This window comes from Phyllopteryx taeniolatus, chromosome 1 (assembly GCF_024500385.1).
Source record: "Phyllopteryx taeniolatus isolate TA_2022b chromosome 1, UOR_Ptae_1.2, whole genome shotgun sequence".
NCBI classification, from domain to species: Eukaryota; Metazoa; Chordata; class Actinopteri; order Syngnathiformes; family Syngnathidae; genus Phyllopteryx; species Phyllopteryx taeniolatus.
The window spans coordinates 6,923,439-6,935,855 of NC_084502.1; the positions used below are offsets into that span (position 1 = coordinate 6,923,439).

Consider the following 12,417-nt stretch of genomic DNA (forward strand, 5'->3'; position numbering starts at 1 on the left):
GAAAGGTTAGCTCCTGCTGTGGATGGGGCACGCAGCTCCTTGATTAAGACGCTCTATCAGCTATTGACTGGAAATCAAAAGCTCAATCAAGTCAGCAACAGGGCGCACTGATGGGGCTCCCCTCAGCTGTCACCGCGTCAGATGAAAAGACACAAGGCTCTGGGAGGTGGAGGCGCATGAAAGCAGGAGCCCAGGACGGCGGGCTATGATGCAAAGGCCTTCCATTTATGGCCTGGTGGGAGCACGCCAGGCTCCTTCAGCTCGTGCAGCGGTAACTTTAAGGCTGCAAAAGCTGCTTAAATGTAAAAAAAGATACTGTATGTAAAAAGTAAAACAAAAAAAGCCTATGCAAAATACTTTGGAGTGAAGACATTTTCACAATGCAAAAGGCGCTTTCACACTGCACTTGCCAAGGCGACTGACGAGTTTCCCATTCGTTGTGTGTGTGCTGAGGGGGCGTCGGCATGTTTTGACGTGGCGCCGAGCGTCGCGTCAAAGCTGAGGGCGTCTGACGCTCAGCGTCGCACCATAGGATAGAAAAAGGTTCTGTTCAGGAGCTTTGACGCTTTGACGCGGTGACGTCAAAAAAGCTCCTCCAATGGGAGAGAGGCTGGCGCAGTGATTTCTGGGCGCAGTTGTACTATAAACGACAAGGGGGAAATGGAGGAAGGGATAATAATTGCGCTGTCCAACTATCCCGAACTTTGAGACAATAGAAAATTGATATACCGACGTCACTGCAGGAGACTTTCAAACTCCCTTTCAGAACTCCCTGCTCAGCTTGAAATACGCCTCAAAACGCTTTCCCTGGAACTATAAATCTCACGAACGAGTTGAACTCCGAGATGCTACCGTGAAATCAGAATGGGATATTCCCATTCCCTTTTTTTGCTGCTGCGTCTGCCTCCTCCTTAAAATAAACAAAGTTAGGGCTTTCTTTTCCAACAACGACAAATCCATTTTACAGAGTTGCGGTCCATTTAGCGGGGAAAGTCTCCCAACTTCCTTCGAGGCTGTTAAGTCACCATTTCCAAATATGGCATGACTTCAGCCCCGTTGCCGTCGTCTTTGCGCTGCGTCTTTGGGAGCCTTTCGCGTGTGAAAGGCCTTAACATATTCTTTTTGAGCCGCTGAGGCAGTTTGGATGCAATAGTGCGCTACAGGAAAACTCTGAAATATTCATTTATGTATCTGACAGGTAAATATAGTCCTTTGTGACTATATTAATATATTAACGCCTCGGGTTATATGAGTTTGTAATACACAGCCTTATCAATAATTCATCGTTATTCTCTTCGTATGTCAAAAAAAATACTACAAGTACTTATAACTGCACATGTATACATGATCGTAGATTAAAAGAGTTCGTCATCATTGCTGTACAATCCAGTGGAAACCACTGTGAGCCTCTTTTTCTTTATGTTTTTGCTTTGATTATGCTGATATACAAAAGTGTATAGAAAAGGGCAAGCACAAGAGGATTGTTGACTATGTTTAAATTGTGAACGCACTTGTGAGGAGATTTTAGGGGCTCCAAATTTGGTTACATTTAATTTCATATATGTACAGTAGTTCAATTAATTTAAATGCCAGCTAATTTGAATCTACAAGTGGATGCTTATTGCATTTGCTCGTTAGTGATGCAAGCAGAAAGTCAACACAAGCATTACTAATAATATCTACTAATTTCCCTTTCAGGTCCAGAGGCCCCAAATTCATGTGACGAGCTAGTTTGTAGTTTTGGAGCGTCTTGTATTGAGGTGAATGGTCACGCCCATTGTGAGTGCCCTTCACCCGACTGTGATGAGCGGAACAAAACTAAGGTGGGGTCTTTCAAAGCGGTCTTCGGTGGGGGGTCGATTTTAAATGAGAGGGCTTGCTCGCGTGGTCCAGTGGGGAATAAAGACGTTCCCCCCATATCTGTCACTGTGGAGCAGGTGTGCGGTTCCGACGGGGTGATGTATGCTGACCGGTGCCAGCTGAGGACTATTGCCTGTAGGCAGGACAAGGACATCACAGTGCAACACTTTGGACAATGCACAGGTGAGCCCAAATGAAGCCCCCATGCATCACACACGTTGCCTTGAAGCGCTCTGGGCCTCATATAAGCAACCCCCTCCCACCAGTCTTTCATGGCCTTCAACTCTGAAATTGAAATCTTTTCACTCGTTTTTTGTTTTGGTTGTTTGTTTGTTTTGTTTTTGTTGTTTTCTATCCCCATTTGCATGTATCGCCAGCTCGATGCCTGTTTTTGATCTGGTGGATATTACTCGCAGTGCAGTGTTTCACATAGCCGACGTTTGTGCAGCTGGTGTGGAATCAATAACCTGTGACGGACTGTAGTCCACCTTTTACCCTCAGTCAGACCTCTGCCAAGGAGGTTATCTTTCAAGCTGCTTAGATTTGTAAATGTCTTTGTTGGAGGGTCATGTCTGTATTATTAATAGCTTTAATGATGGGTAGGACATTATCTGAGAATGTATTACTTCCTTTAAAATATCTGCATCGAAGGTAGTGTTTTGATTACTAGGTTAGTAGTTCACTTCTTTTTTTTTTACACTTTTTTTGGCAGATACAACTTTCTCACGTCCTCCTAAGACAGTATTTTATGACTGTGGTAACATGTTAATGTTACATTTGCCTGTATAGTGACTGAAGGTTGTTGTTTTTTGTTTTTGTTTAAATCCAAACCAGTCAGAGGTTGACTGACGTCCTCAAGCACATTGTTCCAAACGTATAGGTTCCGCTGTTGGAATATGTATTTTGAGTTGTGTGAATATAACATAGGTGAAAGCCAACTGATATGCGTCACTGGAGGAAAGTTGCAGAAGATTCATGGTAATGAAAGTCTAAAAAATAAAAAAAACCTCTGACAGGCTGTCTCATCCACTCACCCACTGTCGTGATTTTCGACCCCTTCTGGGAAGTGTGTCATTTCCAATTTGCCACAAACATTACGGGACATGTACAGCACATGTGTGTTTAGTCAACGACACAGTTCCTGGTCTTTTTGGTCCAGGTGCCAATGGACACCGTTCGGAGCAGTGTTTTAGGGAGCCGGGACAAGAGCCAAGGTCATGACTTTCTTGTCTGGTAATGGTGTCACAGTGACAGGCAGCTTTTGGGTATGGAAATGCTGCAGTGAAAATGAGGAGGACCAGCTGTGTAGCTCTGGACATGAGCCATTACCAGATGTCTTGGCTGGAAAAGGGTCCTTTCCCTGCATCACTCAGTGCACTCAGGCCAGGTGACCAAGTCCTTTGTACACCTGTCACCAGGATAACTAATCCATCCGCCATTAAGGACTCTTTGCCAGACTCTTTTGTCCTCATCCTTCGGAGCCAAGCAGTTGATCTTTAAAGTTCCTGGGTCACTGATGAAAGCAAAGATATGCTGGGACCAGGTCAACAGGCCAGACACGCTCTGAGAAATGTGTTACCAGTGAAAAGAGGCTATTTTTTGCCATGCTTCCATTGGCTGGCAGTTGTGATGTGGCTCGTGTGTAATCCCTCGCCAAGTGTTGCCGCGTATTGAAGGAAGGCCAAAAGACGCCTTGAAGCAGATTCTTTTTTTTCTCCCAGACTCTTTCTATCAAGCCCTCAGGGAAGGAAAAGACAGGCGCCCTGACGGAGGATCTTTTAATTCTTTCCCTCCAGATGCGGTTGCGTGGCGGGAAGCATCTCTGCCACTACTGTAGGCTTCAGGGGTTCAATCTGGAGCTCATTTCACGTGTGGCTGGGTGCGAATTAGCATTAGCTCTGCCTCCTTCCCCTTGCTGCGCTCCATCCCGGGCCCTTCATCCCCCCTGCTGTCTACATGCAGAGTTTGCAGACGTGGTGGATTTGTGAACACTCACACGTTCCGTGTTGCAACACCACGGGTTTATGGATTTGACTGTGTATTGCGCTCCAAAGTTGAACACAATCCGTTCACAAAATTCTCCCATAGGAAATAGTACCAATGTTAGGTTAGGTTAAACCCCTTTATTATTGTTTTCTCTAATGTCGAGTCAACATTGAAATTCCACTATGTTGGAGAGAGAGAGAGAGTTCTTGTATTGGGATAGACAAACGGCACTGTGTCGCAAACTATACCACGATACCTAACAAAAGCCCTTCAAGGTAGCACTTTGCACCAATGAGCCATCTTGGCCACTGACTTGGCAATGACGTCCTCCTCCCGTATGGTGTTATCACCTGTACGTTTGCAGCAAATTGGCAAATAATTCCAGCATATGGCATCACCAGCCTGTGCGTTAGTCAGGCTTCTGTTGCCTTCACCAGCTCGTGTTCAGAGGTTTTATTACTCATTATTCAATCCCTCAACCTTCCCCCATTGTTTGCTCTGCCATCTTCTCTCCCACTGCTGCCTTTGTTAACGTGTTTACTTTGTCACTCTGTCTCCTTTCTTCTCTTGGCCCCCATCTTTTCCCTTTCACTCTCCTATATCCTCATGCCTCCTCCTCCCCCTTACAACTGAGCACGGCTGACACTCCAAACAATCTTAATAACCATGTTTCAACAATAAGTACACGGTTCAAGACAAACCGTGATGACAATTTCAATGATTTCTTCACTTCTTCTCTATCTGTTCACTGGCCGGCAAAGAGGAAAAATTAGCAAAAGGAATGAAGATAAGTGTTGAATCTGATTCGAGAAAAACATCAAACGAACGAGATGGGCGCTATGTCCTTTCGTCTTTTAGATACACTACTGTATATTTAAATTTGTACACTATAGCACACTTTTCAATCAAGAGGTGTTCAAATGTTTGACTTCACGGGACGTTTAATAGATGTCAGGCCTCTGACAGACCGTTGGGAGAAGAGTGTTGAGTCATCTAATACTACTGCTACTGTAAAGACAAAAACACGGTACAAAACACAGAAAGTGACTAGTGACCCACCATCAATGTGAGCCAGTTGCTTGTTTGTTCAGAGTCAACGTGCGTTAGTGACAAATGCACATTATTAACGTCTATTTCACACAGGCGGTTGCCTGCCGGTCAATGTGACAGCATTGTTGACGTACAGTACACACAAACACAGTCGGCCCAAGTTTTCCCAGCATGGGTTCATCTCAGGCATTTTTTGACCCAGATGTGAAAAAAAATATATATATATTTGATGGTATTCATTAAAAAAAAATAAATAGTGTAGGGAACATTTTATTTGTAATGTGTGTGTAATGCTTGTTTCCCTTTAGTCGCACGGTTTAGCCTTGCTCCGTGGTCTGTAAACGATCTTTAAACCAGGGTTAGGAACCTTTCCTGGAATCCATTAAATAATCAATCTGATCAACCTAAGCTTTCCGAGAAATACTGGTCAACTGTATGCTTGTACATTTGTGGGAACAAATTGGTGAAGAGCATTTTCTGCCGAAGCAATGTCTATAAAGACATGCTTGGACTAGATTGTGTGGACTCATATCAAATACTTTTGGGATGAGCAGATATTGGAGCAGAGCCAGTAGGCCCTCTCCAACGTCCACCATTAAAGATCTCTGACCTTCTGAATGAATGGAAAAATTCCCACTGACACTTTCCAAAATCTTGGAAAAGCTTTTCCCAGGAGAGTGGAAGTTGTTGCGGCTGAAAATCCAATGCATGCTTCCATTTGCAATTCCTGCAGGTGTGCCACTACTTTAGTAAATGCAGCGTTGCTTTTTCTCCCATCTCACCTTAGCCTCTGCCATTATCTGCACAGCCATCCAGCCACCTGACACTAAACCTGCATGCAGAGTGACAGGTGTAGCCGGGGGGGAACGGCAATACATGCCGCCACAATGTCGATGATACCATCTCCACTTCTTTTGCGCTCCACTCCAAATATGTCCCTATACAAAAATGTTCCGAGGTCTAAGCTGACACCTCTCCCTATGCCTCCACCGTCCCCCGGCGGTATCGCGTTTCACACCTCAGTGAGGAACTGTCATTCAAGAAGGCCATTATAGCTGCGTGATTAGGCTATACACATAATGTTAGGAGAATCCTAATGAGGATCGTTTTGTAGTCACCCACATGCATTTATTCCCATGGGCGGTTAGGAAGCAAAAAAAAAAAAAAAAAAAAGCCTTCGTGTCCCAGCTTACTTGCTTAAGTAGCTTCTCCTTATTTACTCACTCTTCTTCAGGGGGACTTTTTGTCCTATTTATCGTTCTTTCATCACACACAGTTATGTCCTTTTTTCAGTGGGTAATGATGGTTTCTCGGCAGCGAGCTTCCTCTCCTCTCCATATTCTGAGTGATTCTTTGCCGAGCGAGTTTGCCGTGCGTCTGTTTGTGGTGGCGTTGACGACGTTGGCGCCAGCGAGTGGAGTGCTGCCTTTGAAGCCCTGAGTTACAGCAGCTTGGTTGTTTTTTTTCATGGCCTATTTCTATCAATCATTCATCACCAGCGGCACTGGCTGTTGGTGATTAAAGCTTTGCTCCTGCAAGGCAGCATGTGAATATGGATAGAAAATTCAAAGGCACTGCCGCGGTGTACATGCAACACACAAACATAAATAGTAAGTGTGCAAAAAATGCTATAAAGACACTCTAACCATGCGATGAGTGCAATGCTGTGTGAAGAATGTGCAGTTGAAACATCCATCCATCCATTTTTCTATACCGCTTATCCTCACTACGGTCACGGGTGTGCTGGAACCTACCCCAGCTATCTTCGGGCGAGGGTACAACCTCAACTGGTCGCCGGTCTTCAATTAACCTACCATGCATGTTTTTGGGATGTGGGAGGAAACCGGAGTACCCAGAGAAAACCCACGCAGGCACGGGGAGAATATGCAAACTCCACACAGGCGGGGCCGGGATTTGAACCCCAGTCCTCAGAACTGTGAGGCAGATGTGTTAACCAGTCGTGCACAGGGCCGCCGCAGTTGAAACACAAAAGTGCATATAGCTCTGTGTGTCATCTGTTGGCATCATCCATTATCATTACTTTGTTGGAAACTCTTAGGACGAATACAATCCGTTCTCGGACCCCCGTTTTGTTTGGATTTTGTAATATTTCTTTCTATAGGACAACCGTCATAAAATCTTAACTGTGAAGACAATGTTAGTGGTAACATTTTCATATCATAAAAGTGTAAATGTAAGTTAACCACTGTTTGCATTAAAGCATCAAAACACTCAGGGCTCCATTTTCGTAGATGATGCAACTGTGGGTGAGCGTCAAAACTGGCATATCTTGATTTTCGTGCAAGCACAAGGCTCACTGCATGTGTTTAACAATTTGGCAGGCCGGTCTGCACCAAGCGGGGCGTATTGCTGCAGGGAAGGTGTGTCCTTGGAGATGCGCTTGACGGAGTGAAAATTTGGTGGCACAAAGTCCAACATTGAATGCCCGTGACCTTCAATTCCTCAGGCGGCACTTCAGAAAACCAATGTCAGTAAAGACGAAAAGAACCATCCGGACTGCTTTGGACACAAAGTTCAAAAGCCAGCATGGTATGGGTCTGTGTTCGTGCCAATGGCATGGGTAACTTACACATGTGTGAAGGCACCATTCATGCTGAAAGGTACATACAGGTTTAGGAGAAACATATGCTGCCATCCAAGCAATGTCTTTTTCATGGATGCCCTTACTTATTTCAGCAAGACAATGCCAAACCACATTCTGCATGTGTTACAACAGCGTGGCAACGTAGTAAAAGAGTGCGGGTACTAGACTGGCCTGCCTGCAGTCCAGACCTGTCTCCCATTGAAAATGTGTGGCGCATTATCCATCCATCCATCCATCCATTTTCTGAGCCGCTTCTACTCACTAGGGTCGCGGGCGTGCCGGAGCCTATCTCAGCTATCATCGGGCAGGAGGCGGCGTACACCCTGAACTGGTTGCCAGCCAATCGCAGGGCACACATAAACAAATAAATAAACATTTGCACTCACATTCACACCTACGGGTAATTTAGAGTTGTCAATTAACCTACCATGCAGGTTTTGGGGATGTGGGAGGAAACCGGAGTGCCCGGAGAAAACCCACGCAGGCACGGGGAGAACATGCAAACTCCACACAGGCGGGGCCGGGGATTGAACCCCAGTCCTCAGAACTGTGAGGCAGACGCTCTAACCAGTCGTCCACCGTGCTGCCTGTGGCGCATTATGAAGCGTAAAATACGACAACGGAGACCCCGGACTGTTGAACAGCTGAAGCTGTACATCGAGCAAGAATGGGAAAGAATTCCACCTACAAAGCTTCAACAATTAGTGTCCTCAGTTCCCAAACGTTTATTGAATGTTGTTAAAAGAAAAAGTGATGGAACACAGTGGTAAACATGACCCTGTTCCAGCTTTTTTGGAATGTGTTGTAGCCATAAAATTCTAAGTTAATGATTATTTGCTTAAAACAATCGAGTTTATCAGTTTGAACATTAAATGTATTGTCTTTGTGGTGTATTCAATTAAATATAGGTTGAACATGATTTGCAAATCATTGTATTCTGTTTTTATTTATGTTTAACACAACGTCCCAACTTCATTGGAATTGCGGTTGTATTATTATTATCATCATCATTATTATATTTCATAAATCATCCCATGTATTGGGCGCCACACAGCTATGGGGGGTGGGAGCACATGAACGAGCATAGGAGGGGATATATACATGAGATTTGCGGACATATTTAAGTTGCTAGCTGTTTTCACCAGCTCGTTCTGTATTTGAAAAGGGTACCCGCTAACGTTGTATGTTGCCACACCGGCCAAGAGCAGTGTCGATGCACGGATCGCTGCGATTACGCAAGCTGCTCTTCTGCATATAGCGACGTCTCAATGGGAGACTATTGCGCCACATTTAAAGGGAATGAGAGGAGCCTCTTCGATTGGACAGGATTCTCTGAACATGCCCACACCAGCTCAGACACCCCTCTTTTAAATGTGCCGATGTACCCCCGTCCACGAAATTGCTATCACCGATGTAACCCGCCTCCGATTTACGCCAGTCATGAAAATAGAGCCCTCAGTCTTAAATGGAAAAAGTTTTGCTATTATATGCCTATGTTTAAGCTATTTATCAAACTTGATGCCGCATTTTGCATTCTGACTTTTTCAATCTCAGGAGCGTTCTAGTTTAGAGCTTCCTCATGTAATGCAAGCAGATGTTGCTGTTGTAATGTTGAAGTTTGTTCAAGTGCGTGTTCATTGTAGTATCATAGTGACATTGCTGACCATCACCGAGATGGAGGGTGTAAATGTGTTTGTCATCGGTAAAGAAAATTGTTTATTTTGTTGCCTTTGAAGTGTAAGTTTTCCAATGAAGGGGGAATTTCAGCCAATGTCACAAGTTTCAAACATTTCCATCTTGGCTCAATCATTCATCCATTCCTTGCTTCCTCCCCTTCCCTCCACCAGAAACCATCTCCGAGCGGGCTGAGCGACCCACTCCAACCCCCCTTGCCGCCGCCACCACCATCACAACGCCAGCTCCCTTAAATCATAACAGGGTGTGGGCCATCCCGTCTCCGAGAACGGCCGAGACTGCTGAGACTACGGTGCAGACCCCTGCCAACACGCCCTCACCCACCCTCACCCACCACCGTACGCAAACAAAACACCACCACCACCACTCCATCCACATCCAAACTCAGTCGCCACGGTCAACCGCTGCCCCTGCCGCTACCGCCTCTCGCAGTAGCCCCGCCCCCTCCGCTGCTGCAAATTCTTTCGAGGGTTCAGGCAGTGGGGAGCCGAGTGGAGATGACCTAGCTGAGGAAGAGGAGGAGCTGGAAGAGGAAGCAGGTAGCGGCATCCCAACAGAGGCCAGTGGGGCGGAGGAGACTTTTGGTAAATCCTTGCTCTTTCATTAATCATACCCATGATGCTTTCGTAGCTATAGATATTGTGAGTATGAACCAAATGTTTGATGTCATACCATAACATATTCATGTCATTAGATACGTCAAGTCAAGTATGGGATTATTTCAAGAAGATATGTGTTTATTTTATAATGTTCAGTCATTGACCTCACTTGCACATTCTAATGAGACTCAATGCAGCAAAAAAAAAAAACAACAACAAAAAACAAAGATAATAATGTTGACTTTTGATGGACACTGTTACAAAGGTACACATTTCACAATGACAGTCGTGAATATTGCTGTTGGGAGAACAGCAAGTGGTGCAGAAACTCCTGAAATCTTAGCAAAGCTACAGCGGCACTCATTGGAGCGGCACTCATCCTCTACCAAGACTGAACAATCCAAGTGTGGATCAGCACCTGTGTTATACACCTTCATAGATACATACACACATGCATATTTCTCACAAAGTTAAGAATACAATACAGCAATTCATAAAGAAAATCTCTGTGATACCATTGACATTTGTTTAATTAGACACAACATAGTATACTGTGATGCAATGCAAAGAAGTTCACATCCCTAAGAAATGCATCGTTAAATGAATACCTGTCTGACAGTGTCAATCCAAACTAATTATTATTATTATTATTATTATTATTGATATTGCCCAGGGAAAACCTAATGTTGTGGCCTTTTAGCGTATATCTCAATTTGAGTACGAAAGGAATCTGCATGGTTCATTGTCATTGCCCACCGCACATGCTGTCATTCTTCCAACCCTCAAATAGCTAGCAGACGAATCCACTTCCAGTCGGCCGGATGAAACCGCCGGCCCGTATCTGGGTCTCTTTGGAGTCTGAATTGAGAGGATGATATGACTGGGCGGTTAGAATTGTGAATGTGTGCATACAGGCTGCCTTCGATCAGTCACAGTCACATGACGAGTCGTCCCAAATCTTTCCCGACATGCCCTGGTGCCTAAGGATGACTGGCGCCTTTCCATCAGATCTTGTCTTGTTTTCCCTCCACCCAGACACCTCCGTTGTCAGCTTGCGGAAAACGTATCGAATGGTCGGAATAGCGTGACCCCGATGTGGTCTTCTTCTTCTTCCGCCTCCTCCTCCTTGCCTTCACGCTCTCTCAGTGTATCTTTGATTTATTCTCCTGTCAAACGCTGACCAATGCTCGGTGACGCAAGAAGCGTGTAGCCTGTCTACCAAGGAGACCTGCTGTCTTGTGCGAATGAATGTCTATCCAACCATCCCTGAGTGTTTTTTTTTTTTGTTTTTTTTTTTACAATTTATTCCTAACCTTTTTGTGTGTCTATTGATGATATTGATTGTAACCAACCAGCTAGGTTTGCACCATTATTAGTGCACCAATACAGTACAGACAGTATATAAGACAAGCAGGTAGTGGGCTGTGTACATACCTTGCACATGTATAGTAGTGCTCTATTGAAATCCACACTTAATATTTGTGAGTGGGTGTTAGTGCATGCTTCTGTGACAGTTCTTCCTATGGCTCCCAATGGAGTTGTGGTGAAGTCTCCTTGCCAATGCACATTGCCCTCTTCTCCCCCTACCCTCTCCTCTTCAGCCCAGCATCCATAAATCTGCAGACCACACTCCAACAGATGCCCTACAAGCCCCTCATCTTTCTCCTCCCTCCTTCCTTTGACCGCGAGTCCTTGAGTAAAATGTCCCCCCCTGTCTCTTGACGTCTTTACGACTTGTTTAGCCGTTAGCTGTTTGCCTCCATGATTATTTGTGATCTCAGAGCGACCATAAACTGCGCCGCTTCGGCCGAGACGCCCCTTCCGCCGACACCGTCATTAGAGAAGATGGAGGTTCACTGCTTGTGCAGTGTATTACACACTTGGTCAGCGAGCACGACCACACACCTTTATGATTTTTTTATGTTCTAATACAGCCGCATATGCAGGAAGCATACTTGCATATCTTTTCTCTTCGTGAGATGCATCGAAGGCTAGCTATCAGTCAGCTCTCGAGATAGAAAGACCACTGGCGTTTTTTTTTTTTTTTTTAACAGATATGCTGGTAAAGACAGTAAACTAATTTACTGTCTGTCTGGGCTTTTTCCAATTCCAATTTGTCTTGCAAACACTACAAATAGTTTATGTGACTCATTATAAAACTTCACGACTGACATAAAAGGAGAAGAAAGGACAGGGAAAACTGTCAGGAACAAAACATCAGAACCAATGGAATGGAATTTATGGAATTTGCCTCCAGATCACAGTAAGACAGAACCAATGACAATTAACAGGCAAGAAATTGACTGTGACATTTATATAAAGGCATTGTCAGAGTGGTATTAAGTTGATATGATCTTGATTATTCGGATTGTAGTTTGCAATGGTGTTTCTAATAATTGCACCCCACCCCGCCGTCCAGGACCCACAGTGGAAAACTCCGCAATACCCATCGCTGACCACAGGTCTTCATGTGACAACACAGAATTTGGATGCTGCCCTGACAGTGAGACTCCGGCCAGCACCCAAGAGGGAACCAACTGTCCACGTAAGTTGAAATTAGCCAAAAAACATTCAATTTGGATCCAAATGTAACTTTCAGTTAAGTTTCACTTTTTGGGCGAA

General features: G+C 44.8%; 1 protein-coding gene across 4 annotated transcripts in view; it reads left to right on the plus strand.

The window, feature by feature from the left end:
* Positions 1-12,417, plus strand: part of agrn (agrin) — a 235,913-nt gene that overhangs the window by 173,977 nt on the left and 49,519 nt on the right. For 3 of the 4 annotated variants that reach the window (XM_061767294.1, XM_061767300.1, XM_061767308.1), the window contains 4 exons: positions 1,699-1,823; positions 1,938-2,043; positions 9,349-9,780; positions 12,215-12,340. In XM_061767294.1, the coding sequence (XP_061623278.1) occupies positions 1,699-1,823; positions 1,938-2,043; positions 9,349-9,780; positions 12,215-12,340 (789 nt within the window). The remainder of the gene's footprint in view (positions 1-1,698; positions 1,824-1,937; positions 2,044-9,348; positions 9,781-12,214; positions 12,341-12,417) is intronic. The other variant, XM_061767317.1, reaches the window with a different exon arrangement.